This window comes from Muntiacus reevesi, chromosome 12 (assembly GCF_963930625.1).
Source record: "Muntiacus reevesi chromosome 12, mMunRee1.1, whole genome shotgun sequence".
Classification (NCBI taxonomy): domain Eukaryota; kingdom Metazoa; phylum Chordata; class Mammalia; order Artiodactyla; family Cervidae; genus Muntiacus; species Muntiacus reevesi.
In genome coordinates this window covers 56,473,967-56,496,111 of record NC_089260.1, presented here as the reverse complement: position 1 = coordinate 56,496,111, position 22,145 = coordinate 56,473,967, and the positions used below count along the sequence as shown (strand labels likewise).

Genomic DNA, 22,145 nt, shown 5'->3' with positions numbered 1-22,145 from the left:
TTTTCTGTATCTCATTTATTCAATATAAAATTTTTTGATGATAAAAAACAATATTGGAATGAACACTCACCCAGAAGCTCATTATTTAGTGAAAACTATGATTTTTCTAGATAAGGGGGAGATTTGTGCTTCTTTCCGGAGATTAGGACACATTTTGCAACATATTTTGCAATTTTCTTCCCAGATGTATGAAATTTCTAACAGAAAGATTATGAAATATACTGAACTGAGAAGCCTTAAAGTCAGGAACTAGCTTTTATTTTTTCACTATATTTCTTTCTGTATTTCTAAATAGAGCCTGGTCTTGTATCTTCATACTGTTTTACGAAACTCACATATTTGTATTTCTTTTTTTTTTTTTACTTTATTTTCAATTGAAGGATAACTGCTTTAGAGAATTTTGTTGTTTTCTGCCACATATCAACATGAATCAGCTACAGGTGTACATATGTCCCCTCCCTCTTGAAAGTATTTGTGCTATTGGCTTTACAAAAGGCTTCTTTTAACTTTTCAAAAGTACTAATTTTTGGAAGATCTCCCTTACCGTCAAATAATCTGGGAACAAAACTTTTGACTTCGTCTATGTATATTTTTGTAACAAGTTCAGTATCTTGCTCAAATAAAGGAATGAATGCAACTTTTTCTGTATTTTTTTTTTTTTTTTTTTTGCCTCGACACATGCAACCTGTGGGATCTTAGTTCCCTGACCAAAGCTGGAACCCCAGGCCAGTAGTGAAAGTTCATAATCTTAGCCACTGAACTGCCAGGGAATTCCCTTTCATTTTTCACAGTCGATTTAAAATGACTTCAAAAAGGTTTAGCTAAACATAGAAATAGCTAAACATAGATAAATATAGAAACATAGATAAGCACAGAAATAGCTAAACATAGAAACATAGAAATAGCCCTCCAAAAGTTTATTTCCACCTTCATTACTTGTGATCACCAGTGGGAACAACCCCCTAGCAAGATGGTGAAACATAAAAAGAACAGAAAGGGGCATGGTCTGTATCACACTTACTTAAGACAAAAATAGAGAAGCTGATATTTCTGAGTGAAAATAGTGTAATGTATTTTGGGCTGCAGATATTCAACTTTATGCTATTAAACAAAAAATACTATTTACATAGTAAGAGGTAGTGTATGAATCCTGGCTGCTTACTATTAGAATCTGGTTAAGCAACCGGCCTTGCCAAGTCTGTCAAAGGTAATAACATCTACCCGACAAGGGGTTGTTTAGTTGATGAATCAAGCCGGGGTGGCTCTGCAGGCTACTGACGCTCCTTCATTAACAGCAGATGAGGTCAGCATCTCTGACTTGGTCGGAGCAGCACAAGTGCACTTGAATGGGGTGCAGAGTTTGAGTATTCAGCACAGGTTGGTACCAGACAGTCATTGGTAATCGCTCGACTCTGGGTATTATTCTCACATCTCAGGGTTGCCAACTGAAAGCCACTCACTATCTGCCTCTACAAGGATGAAGTCAGGAGCCACTGCAGCCCCTGTCCTTCAACAACGCCCCCCCCCCCCCCCCAACCTCAGAGTTCAGGTCTGAGATCAGGAGTGAGGCATCTGTGTTCTGGGGAAAACCGGCAGAACAGGCCTTCATATATTCAGATATTGTCAGATTTTACAAGCCCAAATTCTTGACTTTCCTTGTGTCTAGAAAAGCAGTGAAATCATTAAAGGGGACACCTGCTCCTCCTTACTAGCAGGAGCCTCTGCAAAATGTGCTTGACTCCACTCACTTCAGTCGCTCAGACGTGTCCAACTTTGCACGCCAGGTTTCCCTGTCCATCACCAACTCCTGGAGCTTGCTCAAACTCATGTCCAACCAGTCAGTGATGCCATCCAACCATCTCATCCTCTGTCGTCCCCTTCTCCTCCTGCCTTCAATCTTTCCCAGCATCAGGGTCTCTTCCAATGACTCCTGACTCCACTAAAATAACATACAAGCCGACTTCCCCCCACCCCCACCTCTTCGGAACTGCTTCTCAGAGCTGAGTGGCTGTCATCTGGGCTCTAGCTCTCATTTTGCCCCAAATAACTCACAGCTCTGTGTTGTGCAATTTTTCAGTTGACAGGGCGTATAATCAGCCCAGTTCCCAGCTCCAAACCGGAACTTGGTAGCGCCAAGTATGTTATTCTGGGCTCCACGTGGCGCTCGGAGAAGACCCTGCCTCTTTTAAGGACCAGACTGAGACAGCTCAGAACCCAGTGACACCAAGTCCTCCAACGTGCAGCGTTTCAATGCGTGTTTGTGCGGCGAAAGAAAATGCAGCACATTCCAATCCAAGAGCAAGGCACGATCTCTCAAAATACGGTCCCATTCCCAGTGAACTAAACACAAAGCCAGCTCAGCTCGGAGAAGGTAGCCTAGCGTACCTGCCGCCACCTGGATGGAGACCGGCTCCCGGCGTGCCCCGCGGCCGGCGGCGCTGTGTGCCTGCTGCACGACGGGGGCGGGGCCGCGGTCGTAAAGCAGCGCCCGAGGTCACGTGGGTCTGGATGCCAGGCGCCCTTGGGGCGTCTCACGCTAGTGGGTCATGGCCGGCCCGGTAAGGGGCGCAGGGCCCAGGGCCCTGGACCTGCTTCGGGCTCTGCCTCGTGTGAGCCTGGCTAACTTGAGGCCGAACCCGGGCTCCAGGAAACCGGTAAGGCTGGGGATGGCGCGGGAGTCCTGGGATTGCGGGTCTAGAGGCGCTGCGGAAACGAGGGGCGAAGCCTGCCCCCGTAGTCCCAGCTCTCAGGTTCGGGTTTAGAGGAGTAATCACGTTGACCTGGGCGGGGAGCGAGGTCGCAGGAAGTGCAGATGGTTGCCTCGTTCAATATTGGGTTAGCATGAAGTGCTTTTCCATTATGCCTTTATCTTCAGGGGAAAGATATTTTACGTTCTGCAAGTCACTGAACACAGCTAGAAAAGCTGTTATGGTCATACTGCCACCTTAAAAATCAACTCGTTACTTTAGCAAAGTAAGAAAAATGTTTTCTTTATAATTTGGTGTCTTGACCTCAGAGCAGTTCGAATGGTGCCTGGCACGTAGTGGGTTTGGCCCGTTGCTGGCTGGCGGGATGAATGAGGGCTTTACCAACAGACACAGCGCAGAGGTGAAATATAATTTAAAAAGTGCATTTGCAGCTCATAAAACTTTTCTCTCCTTCAGGAAAGACGACGAAGAGGTCGGAGAAGAGGTAGGAAGTGTGGTAGGGGCCACAAAGGAGAACGTCAGAGAGGAACCCGGCCCAGGCTGGGCTTTGAAGGAGGCCAGACTCCATTTTACCTTCGAATCCCAAAATACGGGTTTAATGAAGGACACAGGTAAGTTTGCTTTGTTTGTGGGGTTTTTTTTTGTTTGTTTGTTTGTTTTTTACATTGCTTTGCTTCTTAGTGTAAAAATATGTGATTCTGAGAATCACCAAATGATAGCTTGGTAGAAATTTAAATCCACTTTAAAGCAAACTTTTGCTACCGTTCCTCTGAACCATTTTTGGTAATGAAGTTTAGCCTGACCTAGTAGAGGGAAAAAGCCAGAGGTTGCACTCAGACCTGCAGAATGGAGGTAATGGTGCATGCGCTGGAGGTTTAGAATGATTTCATGTTTGAAACTCTGGCCCACTGTCATCACCCAGTAAATGGTAACTGCTTTTACTTTGAGTTCCATTAATGCATAATTCAGATAGTATGTTAAATTCTCCACATATTTATTTGTATAAATGAGCGAAGTAAATGCAGGAGTTTTATTTTAAACCATCTAAATTGATGCAGGAAAGCAGAGGACAGAGCTCTGCGTTCATCTGGAGGTCTTACAGGAAGACAAGTCTGGCTGAGTTTTCTCTGTTGTTACTTTTTTTGTAGCTTCAGACGCCAGTATCAGCCTTTGAGTCTCAACAGGCTTCAGTACCTGATTGACTTGGGCCGTGTTGATCCCACACAACCTATTGACTTAACCCAGCTGGTCAATGGGCGAGGTGTTACCATCCAGCCATCTAAAAGGGACTATGGAGTCCAGCTGGTAGAGGAGGTAAGTCTGAATTAGATTTTTTTTTGAGTTTCGTAGATGACTGTTTCTGATTTCCATATATTCAACACTGTGCCTCCTTTATTTTTATCTCTTTCGCGTTGTAACCATTACATAATGGTTGATTGTGTTATATTCAGTTGTGGTTTTAGAAAGCAAGCCACTGTTCCCTGGTCCTGGGGTGTTTTTCCTGTGTATCCGTTCAGCTTGCTCCCTCATTCTCTTTGGTTCTCTGTTCAGATGTCATCTTATAGGAAGATCTTTTTGACTTTTTTTTTTCCTTCCAAATTATTTGAGACTTAAATTATTTTTGTTACAGAGACGTTCTTTATAAAGGAACACTCTCATATCTGACAGTCTGCCTTATTGTGCCCAAAAGGGTTTTTATTTGAATATATGAACACCTGATATTTATTACCAAACAGTGCATGCATTTTTCATTGCCTTCCTCAGTGTAATGTCAGTTTTTTTGAGTGCAGGTACTTTGACTCATTGCTGTATTTTCAACATTGGAAATACTGGCTTGTGATAGTCACTCAATATTTATGAAAGAAAGGGATGAATGAAATCCAGTTCTGATTGTAGGGAAGAGGTTTTCTATTTAGAGAAGTTGGCCAGGAGTTTCATTGGCAAATGAACCTGTACATTGCTAATCAGCTACTGCCCCCCACCCCCTTTTTCATCTGTGTCAATAATATAGTTGACCTCTGTGTAAGTAACTAACTTAGTGTCCACTAGAGAGAAGCATAGTTTATGGGAAAACCTTTCAGATCTTTGAAAAAGTCAACTTGTCAATAAAAGTTTTTCAAATAAATGATTTGAAGAGAGAATACCAAATACAGGATTAAACCTCAGTATTCTACTTTAGGCATGTTAAGGAACACGGTTGTAAAGTAACATACGAAAAAACCCATGACCTCATGAGACCTTAAACTGCACATCCCAACGGCTTTGGACATATGTCTATGAAACTAACAGAAGTCGTTCTGGAGTCTCTATTGGTTGAGTATGTACAGTTATTCATCATTTGCAGCTTTGTAAACCAGTTGCCCTTTTCTGGATTTCAGATTTGCAGTCAGTATTGGGTAGTAAGATGGTTTTGATCTTTTCAGCGTAAAATCACCAATTTAGGAACACGTGTCCTAAGGTAAAACAAGATAAAAGAAACTTAACTGATATAAAGAAATGCTAAATAGGCTTCTTACAGCCCTGAAAATGCTGGAACTAACACCAGTGCCCAGAGACAGGGAAATGGTTAAGCAGTCTATGGAATAGTAATGAGAAATGTCAAGTAACGTGGCAAGACCTTGTTTTATTGAGTCAGAGGTCCCATTGATTGTAAAAATGCCTGCCAGTATCAGAGATGGGAGAAATGTGTCTTAGAATTGATGGAATATTTTGAAACTGGGAACCACCTTGTTTCAACCACATGAAAAGAGCAAAAAAATTTTTTTTACCATTGCAAAAAGAATGGTAGTGCCACCACCTTTTAATTTTTGTCAGAATCTGTTTTGAAATTAGGCCTAATGAAAGTGACCAGAGAGAGGACTTTAAAAAGTTCAGAACTATTTCTACTTCTGTTGTCTCTGCCCCTTTCACTCAAGAGGGCTGGTCCCCTCCAGAGCTTAGCTATTTTGTTCTTCCGTTGGCTCCAGCGTGCTTGTCCTCTGGTTTAACCATCTCTTGGCCTCTTGCTTACTTGTGGGTCAGGAAGGTAAGTTTCTGTCTGTATCACATGACATAATGTTGGGGTTAGGAATGCAGCCACTGGGACTAGGCTCCCTTGCTTTATGTTCTTGGGCAAGTTGCCCAGGCTCTCTGTGCCCCCGTCTATGGCATCGGTGTTGCAGTACTTCTGTTGGTTTAGAGTTGTTTTGAGGGTTGAACAATCTGCTGTTGAGGAGGTGTTGGGAATGGGTGCTTACAATGGTGCCTGCTGAATATGTAAAATGGAAGTCTTATCATCCCTGCTCTTAGGGAGTGAAAACTAGGAAAATACAGTGGTCTAAAGAAATGAGGAATAATTTGGAGGTGTTTGATGAGACCTGAAAGCAGAGGTGTTACAGTAGGAGTCGCTGTTGGGCTGTAGGCACTCCAGAAGAGAAAACAGGGCAGGAGGAGGCCCTCGTAACGTTTGCTGGTAGCCCGGCCATCTCCTCACACACTTTGTCTTGATGGATGACAGGGCGCTGACACCTTTAAGGCAAAAGTTAACATCGAAGTTCAGCTAGCTTCTGAGCTGGCCATCGCCGCCATCGAGAAGAATGGGGGTGTCGTCACGACCGCCTTCTACGACCCGAGAAGCCTGGGTAAGCTTGTCCTCTCCGGGCCAACTGCTCACCAGGGTTTGACTTGTTCAGACACCTCGATTTCTCTTTTGAGAATTTCTGCTAGTGGTGTGGCTGGTGGGGCTCTGTCTTCTGATACACCTCAGCCAGTATGTCATAAAATTTTTTAGGAAAAAAAAACCTGGAGCTTAAATACTCTCTGTTTAGAAATTCACTAATTGTTGATAACCCAGGGGTGACTTTGACCTTCAAGATGCAAACTTTTGAAGATCAAGTGTTTCCGTTTGTTTCCTTAAGTCTACTGAGTTTAAAAAAAAAAAAATTGGGGGATTAAGCTCTTATCTTGGAAATACTTTAAAATTAATAACTAAAAGAATATCATTAAGAGAAAACCAGTATATATATTGCCAGTATTTGCATCTCTCTATTAAAAATGTTTTTTAGAAATTCTGTGCAAACCCATCCCATTCTTTCTCCGTGGGCAACCCATTCCCAAGCGGATGCTCCCCCCCGAGGCACTCGTGCCCTACTACACTGATGCGAGAAACCGAGGCTACCTGGCGGATCCCGCCGGATTTCCCGAAGCAAGACTGGAGCTCGCCAAGAAGTACGGCTATATTTTACCCGACATCACCAAAGACGAACTCTTCAAAATGCTCAGTACTCGGAAGGATCCACGGCAGATTTTCTTTGGTCTGGCTCCAGGATGGGTGGTGAACATGGCAGACAAGAAGATTCTGAAACCTACGGATGAGAAGCTGCTTGAGTACTACAGCTCCTGAGCTCCATCAGGGGAGCCAGTGGTAGGAGGGCACCAGAAGGGGCGGTGACACGTGTTTCCCACTGCATTGGCTCAGTTTGTGGTTCTGCCACGGATGATGTTTTCTGTGTAATCACGTCTTTTTTTTTTTTTAATCAAAATTAAAAAATACAGTAAGCAAGGGCTGCAGGGAAGATGTGGATCTGTGTATGTCTCAGCATTACGAGCTTGCTGGCACGCTGCCCAAGGGAGCAGGAGGCTCTTAGACTTTTTTCCCTTGAGTTTTCCATCATCTTCCCTTTCAGGTCTTGTCTTATTGTTGCAAATTAGAATGAATGCAGATGGGCTGGGCTTACTTCATTGTCCGCTCAGTTGGGGTCCGAGGGCTGCTGAGGAGCTGGTGTACCTCTTGGTTAGTCCTGAGGAACCTCTTACCCAGAGTCGAGGCAGCAACCCTTCAACCCAGACTGATGAAGATGTTGGATGTGAGTGTAAGGCTGGTGAATAGTTTCCAAGTATTGCAGTATTTGCTGGCAAGATTGAAATGAAAATTCCAGGTGATTCATTTTTCTCAGCTCCGGCAGAGCTGTCAAAAACGATCAAGCCATTAACATTTTTTTTTCTTTGAAGAAGGTAAATGTTCTAATGATATAATTTTGCTTATTTCCTAGACTTTGAAAACCTTTGTGTTTCAGTCATTTTAAATGATTGAAGAAAACAGTCAATAGTTATATAAGCCATTAGAACAGTTGATAACGTGAAAATTAAACTATTAATGTAAAAGGTTCAGTGGTCAGTAAGCTTATTTAGCTTTGCAAAGATCTGTTGTCTAAACCACATGGAAGCTTAACTTATCCTGATGCAATTAAATCTTGAATAATTCATGATAATTCTTCTACAGTAGAATTAAAATGATTCCTGTTTATTTTATTAAAAAAATTTAAAAAACCTAAATAGTGCATTACTTTGTTAACTTATCTACCTCAAATATTGCTGGTCTAATATTCAACTGATGAAGTAATTTATGTACCAAGAGGATGTTTCAGTTTATCCAGGATTATTTAGTCTGGCTTGTTATTAAGCCATTTCATAGTACCCAGAACTCATAAGAAGCAGTACTAGGATTACCTTCTCTGATAGACACCTGTGAATTTCAGAAGATAGGCAACAATTTAAAAACATGCTTTTATTTTTCCAGGACACCCGGTGACAAGAGTTGGCAGTGTTGGGATTAGATTTGGCTCCACTGACTGGAGCCCTGGGTCCCAGTGGCTTGAATAAGATAAGGTTTCTTGTTCTCTCAAGTGAAGTGTGGCGATCACTGTAGGGTCAACTCCGAGTCCCTGACTTCCCCCAGCCCTAGAGAGAGAGGTGCATCTTTGGGACCCAAATACAACCCAGACGGGGCCACTTTCTCCAAGATGAGTCTAGAAGCTGCCACACAAAACCTGCACTACACCTATCCCACTGGCCAAAGCTTGGCTACAGTCTTCTTCTAATACAAGGGGCTGCAGTCTTTTCTTCAGCTGCTTGTGTTCTCAGCTGAGCTGAAAAACCCTGTTGTGATGGGTGAATCATGAGTGGGAATGTTGGTAACCAGCAGTGGGGGTTGACGCCTCTTTGGGTATTGACCCAACTTCAACCCTGAGGTTGATTGACTTAAGTTAGACAAACATCCAAAAAAGTGTAGAATTCTTTATTTCTGTGCTTAATGGTAGGGGCTTCCAAGGTGGCTCAGTGGTAAAGAACCTGCCTGCTAATGCAAGGAGGTGCAGGATACATGGGTTTGATTCCTGCGTCAGGAAGATCCTGCGGAGGGAGAAATGGCAACCAGTTCCAATATTCTTGCCTGATGAATTCCATGGACCCAGGACCCTGATTGGCTGCAGTCCATGAAGTCACAAAAGAGCATGACTGAGCACACGCAAGTATGTGTTAATAGTATATTCACTATTCCGTTCAGTGAGTTACAAAACTAAGTTGATTAATTCATCAATCTGGGTAAGATTGATGTTTTTAAAGGAGAGTGATGATAAAGGACCAGACACCATCTACTTTTTTCCATACCTCCTTTTTCTAAACATTTTGACCATCAAGCTGTCTTAGGCTGCCTGTGTTAGATTCTAAAAAGTTATATTGGAATACTGTATGTGGAAGAAGAGAGGTGCTATATTGCAAAGACATGGTACACAGAAAATAGGTTTTTGATGATTACAGTGATTCATTAAGAACCAGAGATAGAATACATTTTCATTTTTTAAAATCACTGGGAAAGGTCCTCAAAACTTTGTATCATGAAAGTAGCCAATGCCTGTTTTGAAATTATGTAATACTGAAGTCTAAAAAGTGAAAGTCCATATTGTCTTACTATGCTGGTTCCTGACCTACTTCCCAGAGGTGAGAAAACCACTGCTTTGTTTGGAGTCTTTTTTTTTTTTTTTAATTCAAAATGGCATAGATGGAAAATAAAGGTAGTTACCTTGTTACATCTAATAGTGTTTCAAAAACACTTTGCATTAGTGTAAACACCACCTTTTTTCTTTTTTTTTTTAAAAATTATAAAAGTATGATAACACGTTTACAGGAGACTTGGAAAATACAGACCAAAGTTACTTGTAATTCCACTACATAATTATGATTTTTTTAAGTAGATTTTTAGTTTTGATGTCACACTCTCAAAAATAGACCTGAAAAACACTGTGAATCAATTCAACATAATTAAGGTTTGTATAGTTTTCATGCAACAGTAGGATACAAATTTGAAGTTTCCATAGACTATAAGCTAGGAGACAGTGGAACATATCTAGGGACATAAACCAAGGTGCATAAGTTTCATAGTCTCAAAGTATTGAAACATTACAGTCTGTTCTCCTGTCATTGTGGAATTGTGTTAGAAATCAATATCAAACGTTACTTGAAAATAACCCACATATTTTCAAGTGCAATGTGACCTTTACCGAGAGAGATACTTGACTCAGCCGTTGAAAGCCTCAGTGAATTTAGACTGAAAAAAACAGGGTGATTGTGGAGACGAAAGCACTTAAATGAGAAATTAATATAAAACTTCAAAAACCCCATGTGTTTGGAAATTAAATGTCCACTTCTAAATGATGTCTACTCTTATTAACTAAGCTATTCACATAGGCCTCCCTGGTGGCACAGATGGTGAAGACTTCACCTGTAATATGGAAGACCTGGGTTCGATCCCTGGGTCAGGAAGATCTGGAGAAGGAAATGGCAGCCTGCTCCAGTGTTCTTGCCTGGAGAATGCCATGGACAGAGGAGCCTGGCCAGCCACAGTTCATGGGGTCGCACAAAGTCGGACAAGACTGAGCGACTAACAAGCCGCTCACACAGCGACTAACGAGCCATTCACTCGTTAGACGAGTCCGTTCACCTTCCTGGCTGAAGTGTGGTGACACGTACTGTTTGCGTAGCACAGGCTCAGATACCAGGCTGATGGAGCTGTTGTCTCGGGCTGAGGAAGGCTTGTATGACCTCAACCTTTTGTGCAGAAATGAACTTCCTTACATTTAAGCACGTCCTGTCCTGCGTCCATCTGGAGCGGACCACTTGTCTCTGCAGAGCGTGGACCTCGCAGTGGGTGGGCTACTCCCACCGCCCGCCCCGCCCCCAGACGTGCTGCTGGAGCTTGTCCGGTGATGCAGCTCACAGCCGAGTTGGAGGGGCCCCGACAGGCAGTTCTTCAGGAGATGTGGGGGGGTCATCACGGCAGGTGGACGATGGGACCTCTCTCCAGCCCCAGGAAGTACTCAGGGGGCACTTAGGAGTGTCCCCCGCGCCCAGTCAATGACTCAGCTCCCCGGAGCCGCAGTGAGTGGAGGAGGAGGCGGGCAGACACCAGGCCTGCTGAAGCTGGTGGTCTCCGGCCTTCCAGGTGGAGGGAAGTCGGGAGAGAACGATAAAGGGAAGAGTGAAAACAGGAAACAGGTGCCTGGTGATGCGTCACGCCGGGGAGCACTTGCTCGGGCGCGGGACTTAGTCACACACAGCTGTATCCTGGCTTAATCTCGTCGTCCTGCAGCTCGTCCTCAGCCAGCGCAGGCACGTTCCACAGAGTCCGTCCACTCGGCCCTCATCGAGGTCAGCGGAGAGACCGGAGCCGCATTATGTAACCGTGCCCTGTGCCAGGTCATTTCCAAGGCAGCAGATCTAAGTAGGAAAGCCACACGCCCTCTGTCTACATCCCGGTCCTGCCTGGTGTGACTTCAGCCTGTTCTCGGCGGACGTGGCCTGTGCGTGTCTGCAGAGAAGTCTTGAGTTGATATGGGTTAGAAAAGATCTTTTAGGGCCTGAAAGTAATCACTGTGGATTGCTTTGGCTTATTTTCCTTTTCTTTGGCCGTGCCTCTTGGCATGGGGGTTCTTAGTTCCCTGACCAGAGATCGAACCCACGCCTCTTGGCAGTGAGCATGGAGTCCTAACCACTGGACTGTCAGGGATTTCCCCTCTTTTCCCTTTTTAATGCCCCTTTGTTCTTTGGGTTGTGGGTAGACTCTGCAGTGGCAGGGCAAGCGTCCGGGAGCAGCAGCAGGTCTGCTGAGCGTGTGTCAGAACGAAGCACGCTCCCTGGCGTCAGTGAGTGCCCACGCTGTGCTCTGTCCGGGGCTGGCTGTGGCGTGCGTGGCACAGCCTTGCCTCTGTAAACCTCGGTGCTGATCTAGGCTTTCACGGCAGCCGGCTGACCTGCAACACCCACTCCTTCTGTCTCCTTCATTCACTGGGTTACCTGGGCAGGAGACTCACCCGGTTACCTGGGCAGAGGCTCCAGGCGCAGAGGCCAGTGTGCAGACTGGTCAGGAGAATTTCACTGGGCTCAGAATCTAGCACTAGTTATGTGACCTCTGCTTAACCTCTCTGAGCCTCCACTTCACCATCTGAAAAATGCAGGATAATGACAGATCCTAACATATCCGGTGATGATGGGGACTGAGAGAAATCAGTGTGTGAAGCACTTACCACTGCGCCTGGCACAGAAGTGCCTCTAAGTGTTCATGAATTAAGCATCTTACGTGGCCCACCTCTTATGTGATTGTTTATTGTTCAGTCACTCAGTCATGTCCAACTCTTTGCAACACCTTGGACTGTAGCCCACGAGGCTCTTCTGTCCATGGGATTTTCCAGGCAAGAATACTGGAGTGGGTTGCCATTTCCTTCTCCAGGGGATCTTCCTGACCTAGGGATTGAACCTTCCTCTCCTGAATTGCAGACAGATTCTTTACCTCTGTGCTTCCGGGGAAGCCCTGTGTATATCTTATAGTCTTATAAACATCAAAGTAATTTTAATTTCTTTTATATAAATATATTACTGAGTCATTCGCTTCTCCAGGGGATCTTCCTGACCCGCTCACTCGGCCAAAGGGCACAGATCAGACTGCACTTGACCTTCTAACCCACGCTGCTCCGTGCTGGCCACCACAGAGGATGTATTGACACTTGAGTTTCCCCAGATGTGAAATGGGAAATGCATTTGCTGCACAGAGCAGTTGTCAGCATTTCTGGCTCAGGATTTAAGTTCCTTGTGAATTACAGAGTAACCTGAGTACTGTTGGAAGAAATCAAGAAATACTAGGTTTTGCCTTCGGGTCTCTTATCTCATAAATAAATTTGAATGCTACTAGTATAGGTTTTATGAGGTTGCATGTTTTTGTTTTGTTTTTGAGGTTGCATGTTTTAAATAATTGCTTTCACATTGAAAGCAAAATGAAAAGGTTTTTAAAGAGGAAGTTTTTCTGTTCGTTTGAGCTCTAGACACTTGCATCTTTCAAAGAATAAATCCTTTTGAGACCAAAAGGCACAACCTGGTGGGGTAAGTGGGTTGGGATAAGACGTCTGCCATCCACTAAGCCTAAGCCCCAGTGCACGCTTTCGTCAGAGAACCTGGCAGCGTTCACTGCTCTGAATCAATCACAGAAGTAGCCATGATCTTGCTAATCCTTGTAAATCCAGGCTCAAAGCATTGTACAGTCCCTCTGCAGGAAAGGGATCCTTGTCTGCAGCGGGAGAAGCCAGTCGGGAGCGGTTTGTGTGTTGTGTCAGTGTGTTCAGGTCTCTCCGACGTGCTCACAGCTTTGTGTATCCCATCTGCCTTCTTCCCACAGCTGTGGTGGTTCCGTCACCCAGTCGTGTCCAACTCTTTGTAACCCCGTGGACCGCAGCACACCAGACTTCCCTGTCCTTCACCATCTCCCAGAGCTTGCTCACTCATGTCCATTGAGTCGGTGATGCCATCCAACCGTCTCGTCCTCTGTCATCCCCTTCTCCTCCCGCCTTCAATCTTTTCCAGCATCAGGGTCTTTGCATCAGGTGGCCAAAGTCCACAGCTGTGGACTTCCTGGCAAAACTTTCCACAGGGCCCTTTCCACTGTAGAGTCAACTCTGTCCTCCTCCTCTGTGGCCTGGCTGGCGCCTGTGTCTCTCCAATAAAAACTGCTGATGTCTTTTCCTAAGAACTCCGGCTTATCGAGACATCAGTTATGTCCAGTAAAGGTGTTCAGGTGTCCAACTGAGTTGTGATGCAGTTATATACTCAACTACCTTCTCCAGGGTTACCTCCTGTCCGTTTCTAGTCAGTTCCTTCCCCCATAGCCTAACATCTGGCAACCAGTGATCTGACTTCTGTCCCTGTGATTTTGCCTTTTCCAGAATTTCCCTCCTGGGCTTTGGAGCATCCTGAGTGTGACTTTCTTCACTTGGCACAAGACCTGTGGAGGGCTTAGCTGTGCTGCTGTCTCTGCAAGTGGTTCTACCCTTTGATTGCTGAGTGCCACTCTGTTTCGTGGCTGTGCCACAGCCTGCTACCATCATGATAAGCTTCAGACCTCTGCACGCTGATGTGCCTCTTTCCCACTGCAGCACACATGTTCCATTACACAACCTGCTCACTCATCCACCTGGAGAAGGGTAATTGCCTCCTTTATAGTTTTTGTCTGTTACAAATCAAGCTGCCACAAACATTTGTGTACCAATCTCTGGGTGTGCGCTTCCTTTGTTCATGGGTAAACGACTACATCACATACCAGGCTGTTGTCTAAAGTCATTTAACCATTTTTCATCCCCCTCCCACCCTGAGCAAGATCCCATGTACTCCTTGTTCTCACCAGCACTTGCAAGTCCAGCTTGTTCAGTTCTGACTCTTGTAATAGGTCTTATGGAGTTAATTAAAGAAATCTCAGCTGTTTTCTTGAGTGTTTTCATCATCAGTTGATATTGAATTTTGTGCATTTCTTTTTCTGTGCCTTCGAGATGATCATGTGGTTTTTGTGTTTTATTCTGTTTTGGGGGTGTTGCATTGATTTTCAGATGTATTGAACAAGCTTTGCAGATCATTGATAAACCCCACTTGCTTTTTTGTTCTTAGATTTGGTTTGCTAGTATTTTGTTCATGTTTTTTGTGATGACTTGGTCTGGCTTGGTATCAGTGTAATACTGGGCAAATAGAATGATTTGAAAGTATTTCCTCCTTGTCTTTTTTTTTTTTTTTTTTTTGAAGAATCTATGAAGAATTAGGCCCCAGCCCAACCCCCTGGGGACGCTGGTCCTGAGCCCAGTCCCTCTGTGGAGTCACATTGACTGGAACTAAATTCACCCCCTGGTGTCGGAAAGGGAGTCGTCCTTTCCGTGCATCCGAAATGCTCGCATCTCCGGTAATGGAGGGAAGAGATCCAGAGAAAGCCCAGATGCTCCCGAGTATTGTTTGAAGTTGGAGAAGCTGCTGTCAGAGCCGGTGCCTTGCTTCCACGTGGGCCCCTGGTGTGCACCCGTGGCTGTGGTCTCCGAGATAGGGTGTGTGTCCAGACCTGGGAGAGGTCGCTGCAGACCTCACACACAAACCACACATGTACCACACACATATACACCCCCCCACATATACACCCCGCCACATACACAGCCCCCATATACACCCCCCCCACATACACACCCCCCACATATACACCCCCCCCACATACACACCCCCACATACACCCCCTGCACATATACACCCCCCACATATACACACCCCCCACATATACACCCCCCACATATACACACCCCCCACATATACACCCCTCACATATACACACACCCCACATATACACCCCTACATATACACACCCCCCACATGTACACATCCCCACATATACACCCCCCACATATACACACCCCCACATATACAGACCCCCTACATATACACACCCCCTCACATACACACACATCACACATGTACCACACACATATACACCCCCACATATACACCCCCCACATATACAGACCCCCCCACATATACACACCCCCTCACATATACACCCCCCCACATATACAGACCCCCTACATATACACCCCTCACATATACACACCCCCTCACATATACACACCCCCCACATATACACACCCCCTACATATACACACCCCCTCACATATACACACCCCCTCACATATACACACCCCCCACATATACACCCCCCACATATACACACACACACCATACATACACACACACCCCACACACACCCCACACATACACCCACACCACACATATACACACACACACCATACATACACACACACCCCACACACACCCCACACATACACCCACACCACACATATACACACACATCACACACATACACACACACCACACATATACACACCACACATGTCCCACACACACCATACATACACACACAGACCACACATACACACCCCCCACCTATATGCACACATGCACCACACACATACACATCACACATATACACGCATACCACACATGCACACCACACATACACACACACCCCACACACATATACACACCACACATACACACACACACCCCACACATATACACACCACACGTCCCACACATACCATACATATACACACACCACACACATACACACACCACACACATACACACACACCACACATACACACACCCCCACCTATATACGCACATACATACCACACATATACACACATACCACACACACACACCACACATAGACACACACACCACACATAGACACACACACCACACACATACACACACACCACGCATATACACCCCCCCACATCCTTAGCCATCAGAAATGAGGCAAGGCTGCCACCTAGTGACCACATGTGAGACTGCAGGCATCTCCCGGTGTGACCTGGGTCCTCCTTAGTTAGGATGTACTCATGCTCGGTACCTTCTGCACACGTGAAGCATTCACACAGCAGGCACAGCGCTAGGCACTGGGGCCACTACAGTGAGAAAGGTGGAGTGATTGGCCCACACAGACCAGCAGAAGGGAACGAGGAGCTAAGGGAGGGAGTAAGGAAATCAGAGCCCGAGTGCCGCGCGTAGCCTGCTCCCAACACTCTGGTTCATCCTCAGTTTTAAAGGAATTGAGACCTGCATGTGGGCACAGCAAACCCAAGTTCTTCCTTGGCTGCAGTTGGTGACGAAGGAAGAGGAGGAGGAGGGTGAAGGGAAGGGGGAACCAAGCCCAAAGTAGCTGCAAAGGATCCACTCTGTTCTCACTCAGCTCTCCCCAAGACCCTGTAAAGCTTGAGGTGTCCGCTTGCCCGTTCCCAACACTGACATTCATAGCACCCCCTAATGTGTTAAGGGTACAGAATAGACAAACTCTTAATTCTGGGGCTGTATATCCTCACACACATTTGAAAGCTAGCTGCAGACTACCTAAGAGAGATGTCCCAGGCAGGATGCGCTCACAAGCTGGGGTTACACGTGGTGGCAAAGTGTTTTAAAGCCACAGGTTTTGGATGAGGTGGTCCTAGGGGGGCTGCTTCCCCAGGGGGCTTTAAAACTCAAACCTCAGCGGCTTCCCCTGCAAGACTGCAAGAGCATGATCCCTTCCTCCGACGGCTGTGGTGCTGGTGAGAAAGATGTGCATCCTTGGCAGGTGGTGGGCAGAGTGGAGGTCCAGGAAGCCGGGGAGCTCGTTATCCTCGTGAAGACATCGTGTGGACGGCTTCAGGGAGGGTGGGCCCAGTGACACAGCAGAACCTCAGGGTGCACACTCGCTGGGTCCACACCTGCCAGAAGGGGTTCATTGTGCGCCCACCTGCTTTAGTTCCCTCATCTGGAAAATTCATCTCCCAAGACCAGTGGGCGGGGCACCTGCTATAATTCAGCCGATGACAGCTGCCAGGGAGGTGAAACAGAGCACAGAAAGACTGCTTTCAGAGTGCTCACAGGAAGGCAGTGGGCGCAGGAGCACGTGAACTCATTCTAAGTGTTGTACAGTACGTCTCCTACACACGAACCTTCAAGTTTCGAACTTTCAAAGATGCAAACGTGCCCCTGTATGCCACTGTTGTACTGTACTGCTGTACTTTTCAAGGGCCTTGTACTGTAAAGGGCCTTGAAATGTTTATTTTTTATGTTTGTTTTTGAGTATTATTTGTGTGGAAAAATCTTATAAACCTGTTGCGGTACAGTACTATATAACCAATTGTGCTGGTTGGGTACCGGGTTAACATTGTTGGACTTATGAATATCCTCTCAGAATGGAACTCGTTCATATGTAGGGGACATGTGGTATTAACAAAATATGGGTTGAGCATTAATGGGAATTCAGTTAGGGCAATTAGCTTTTCTGCAATTAGTAATCAACGTCACCAGTTCAACTATACAGTGCCTTTTGTAAAAAATGGAGGAAATGAGTCTGACTTAGGAATTTTTACCATGTGAAAAGATCTTTGTGAAATGTTAGTCTCTTGGTCATGTCTGACTCTTTGTGACCCCATGGACTGTTGCCCACCAGGCTCATCCGTCCATGGAATTCTCCAGGCAAGAATACTGGAGTGGGCTGCCATTCCCTTCTCCAGGGGATCTTCCCTACCCAGGGACTGAACCCGTGTCTGCCACATTGCAGGCGAATTCTTTACCATCTGAGCCACCAGGGAAGTCCTTACATATAGTTACAACCTTCTAATTCTTTTTAGACAACTAGACATCATCAAATTCATGGAAGTTCCATGAACCAGCAGTACTGGCATCCCCAGGGAGCTCGTTAGCTGTTTAGAATCTCCAGTCCTCACCTTTCAACTGAGTAAGAGTCTTCCATTTAACAAGATCCCAGATAATTTCTGTATGCCTTCAAGTTTGAGAAGCTTTGGTACCAGATATGGAGCTTGCATGTTGCAGTATCTCATCTCGACCACTAGGAGGAGCCATCTCCTCAAGTTTTTTTATACTTAAGGAGGGTGACTAGAAAACTCAGAGGATAGTTTTCGTGCTTTTTTTTTTTTTTTTTTTTGGTAATAATGTTTTTTTCCTTTACTGAAATAACGTTTTGCTTTTTAAATGAAGAGAAAACAAATATAATAGCAAAAAATTATGTACAACATATAAAGTTATATTTGAGGAATAATTGTGGAGAAGGAATATTTTGAAGTCTAAAACATTTTAGAAAGAATGTTTGTTCTTAAAGTCCAGGCAAATATCTGAAAATGACATGGCATTGTTTGTATGATAGGTTGGAATGGAGCTACAATAAAAATAGGTATAGTAAATTGAAGAACTTAGGTTTTTAACTACAGGTGTGTGTGTGTGTGTGTGTGTGTGAGTGTGTGTGTAGTTTATTTCAAGAAGTACATCCATCAGAGAAATGTGGAAAAAAAAAAAATGTAAGAAGAAAGATGGCGTCATTTTATCAAGACATAAATAAACCATGGTGAACCTTTAACCCGTGAAGCCTCCTCATCAAAGACTTCTAGTCAAGGTCACCGGTAAAAATGAACTTCCCGCTTCTTTCCTTCAGAATAAACAAAGAAATTTATAAATTGAGATTCCAGGCTTACCAGCTCCGGGGACTCTGTGGCTGGGCTAAGTGACAGAGAGGAAGCATAAAGCAGCTGCTTGCCCTGCACTCCTGGGCCACGCTGTGATGGGAGCCCAGCCCTCTGGGCAGAGCTAGGCCCCCTGGGAGCTCCTTGGAGCACTTTTCTTCTCCACCTCAAGGTTTCAAGAGCAGGTTCCATGGAGAGAGGTTCCCAGCTCTGTGGGCCCAATTGCCCTGGAGAGTTGAGAGGCTCTCTTCTATCAGCATCACTGACTCAGTGGACATGAACCTGAGTGCAGGCCTGGCCTTCTGCACTCCATGGGGGTCGCAGAGTTGGACACAATGAGCAACTGAACAACAGTTTCTATCGGCGACTGGTCCTCCTTCAGTCCGAGCGGATATTCTCCTCTTTGCTGCTGGGGTAAGATACAAATGAAGCTGGATCCCCCAACTTGATAGAGAAAGGAGAAATTCAGAGTTGTTCATGACTGCATGACGCCTGCAGCACCTCACCAACGATGCAATAAAAACCAAAGAACCTGGGGTCTGTGGGCGAGTGTTGAGCTGGCTTTCTCTGACTCTGTGCTGGAACTGCATCTGGGCACAGCTGGGCGGTATTTACTGAAAAGCAAAATCCTCATGTTTTGGGCTCAAAGCCACATCCTAAGCTATCAGTGGCGTTGGAACACTTGAAACCTGACATCTGATGCTGACCTGTGGATGCTTTGTTGTGCAGTCAGTCGTGTCCAACTCTTTGTGACCCTGTGGGCTGCAGCACGCCAGACTCCTCTGTCCTCCACTGTCTGCTGGAGTTTGCTCAGATTCATGTCCATTGAATCAGTGATGCCACTTAACCATCTCGTCCTCTGTCACCCCCTTCTCCTTCTGCTTTCAATCTTTCCCAGTATCAGGATCTTTTCTAATGTGTCGACTCTTCACATCAGGTGGCCGAAGTATTGGAACTTCAGCTTCAGCATCAGTCCTTCCAATGAAATTCAGGGTTGATTGCCTTTAGGATTGACTGGTTCTATCTCCTTGCAGTCCAAGGGACTCTCAAGAGTCTTCTCCAGCACAATTAGAAAGCATCAATTCCTTGGCCCTCAGGCTTCTTTATGGTGTGACTCTCACATCCATACATGACTACTGGAAAAACCATAACTTTGACGAGACAGACCTTTGTTGGCAAAGTAATATCTCTGCTTTTTAATATGCTGGCTGTGTTTGTCATAGCTTTCATTTCAAGGCAAGGCAAGTGCCCCTCTTTCCCTTCCTCTTCCTGGGTGCCTGCCACCCAGGCCTGTGCTGTTGATTCTCATTTTACAGACAAAACTAAGAGTTTTGGTCCCTGTAGCTATGACTCATCAAATCAGGATTTCAAAGTATTTCCCTTAGAAACACCAAATTGCACCAAAGGTGAATGCAAGGGGGAGGGACTGATGGTTGTAAAGGGTCAAAGGTCTTCTATTTTTCACAAAGGATCATGAAATGATGGCTTTTCTAGTGGGGCATCAGCTGCCTCCCCCTGGCCCCCGGTCACTCATGCAGTAGGCATCGGGCACCGGAAGAGGGTGTCCTGGCCCTTGTTCCACTGGCCCCTCTGAGGGCCCCACCCAGGGGAGGGCCTTTCCCATCCCCCACTCCGCTTGCACGTGGGGGAAAGGCGTGTCACAGTCAGAAATAGGATTCAGTGTTCCAAGTCCGTTATCACACAAAAGAAAACCATCAAGGCTGTTCTGGGCTCCCAAGAACATACGTAATCACCGAGCTAAGCTGAAATAATTAGAGATGGAAAAAACTGTATGTAGGCACTTGTGCAGACCCGTAAAGAACGTGCCTCCCTTGCTGGGATGTCTCTGAGCTGATCTGAGTGCTGGCTGCTGGTTACACATCTTGAACATCATCCCGAGGAGAGCAGACCTCAGGCTACCTAGCAGAGCTGAAGAAATACACACACACACACACACACACACACACACACACACACACGCACACATACACATATATGTATATATTTCAGATTTTTTTTCCTTAGAGGTTATTATAAAATATTGAGTACCGTTCCCTGTTGCTGCAAGTTTTTTGCTTAAAAGCAGAAAAGAACTGGCTTCCCTGGTGGCTCAGTGGTAAAGAGTCCACCTGCCAAGGCAGGAGACAGAGGTTCAATCCCTGGTCCAGCAAGATCCCACATGCCGCGGAGCATCTAACCCCCTGTGCCACGACTACTGAACCTGTGTCTAGAGCCGGGGAGCTGCAACAAGAAAAACCACCACATTGAGAAGCCGGAGCACCAGCTAGAGAGTGGCCCCCAGTTTCCACAACTAGAGGAAAGCCTGGGCAGCAACGAAGACCCAGCACAGCCAAAAATAAATAAATAAATAAATAAATAAAATTATTTTAGAAAGTTTTTTTAAAAAACAGAAAAGAACTGATGTCTATTGACTGCTGACAGTGTACTAGGACTGGGCTCCGTAAAGAAGAGAGCTCAAGGTCACAACCCTCAGTTGGGGTCCAGCAGGAATGTCACTCCTTGCTGGGACCCGAGGCACCGCCTACCCAGCATTTAGAAGCCGGCTGTGGTCGCCGGGCCAGTCTTGCCGCGCATGTTCACATGTGTTCCTGGTGGCCTGGAGGATACACAAACCCTCGATGTCTCAGGCGATGAACGGGTTGAGGGTCACTTGGAAAGACCCGTGGCTGTGCTCTGGAAGCTCGACACCTCTGGGAGATCAAGAAAGCAGCAGTAAGAAAGTGACACTTGGAGGAGTGGTGTCTGAGGCTTGTCGCAAGTCCAGGAGGAGGCAGTGCAGAAGTGCTCTGCGGAAATAGCGCTGGAGCTGCAGTGCCCGGGGTGACGACAACCAGGCCGTCAGGCCATGGGGACGGTGGAGAGCTGGGCTCTGAACTGAGAAAGGTCTAGATGTCTCCTTCTTCATCAACTCAATGCACATGAGTTTGAGCAAACTCCAGGAGATAATGAAGGATGGAGGAGACTGGTGTGCTGCAGTCCATGGGGGTCACAAAGAGTCGGACAGGACTGAGGGACTGAACAACAACAGAAGTCTCCTAATTAATTTATTTTTCCTTTTTATGCCTGTATAAGAGTGGGATAGTAAAAGCCTGCATCTTAGAAGATCTAAGATGGATTCTTCACAAAATATAAAATCAGAAATTGGAACAATGAGAAAGCACTGGGTCATAGTGTTGTTTTTTTTTTTTCCTGCTTAGTGGCTCATAAAATAGCACACCTTACAACTGGCAACATTTCAGGCTTATTGCAATGTATTTTTAAG

General features: G+C 45.6%; 1 protein-coding gene and 1 long non-coding RNA gene across 2 annotated transcripts; both read left to right on the top strand.

The window, feature by feature from the left end:
- The first annotated feature begins 2,488 nt into the window (after positions 1-2,488).
- MRPL15 (mitochondrial ribosomal protein L15) lies at positions 2,489-8,021 on the top strand. Its single transcript, XM_065902882.1, has 5 exons — positions 2,489-2,654; positions 3,165-3,319; positions 3,857-4,022; positions 6,205-6,328; positions 6,752-8,021. The coding sequence occupies exons 1-5, from the start codon at positions 2,547-2,549 to the stop codon at positions 7,087-7,089; spliced, it is 891 nt and encodes a 296-aa protein (XP_065758954.1). The 5' UTR covers positions 2,489-2,546; the 3' UTR covers positions 7,090-8,021.
- Positions 8,022-9,013: 992 nt separating this feature from the next.
- Positions 9,014-14,542, top strand: LOC136144902 (uncharacterized). The gene is made up of 2 exons (XR_010658654.1): positions 9,014-11,323; positions 13,733-14,542. It is a non-coding gene; the product is annotated as an uncharacterized lncRNA (long non-coding RNA).
- The last annotated feature ends 7,603 nt before the right edge of the window (positions 14,543-22,145 follow it).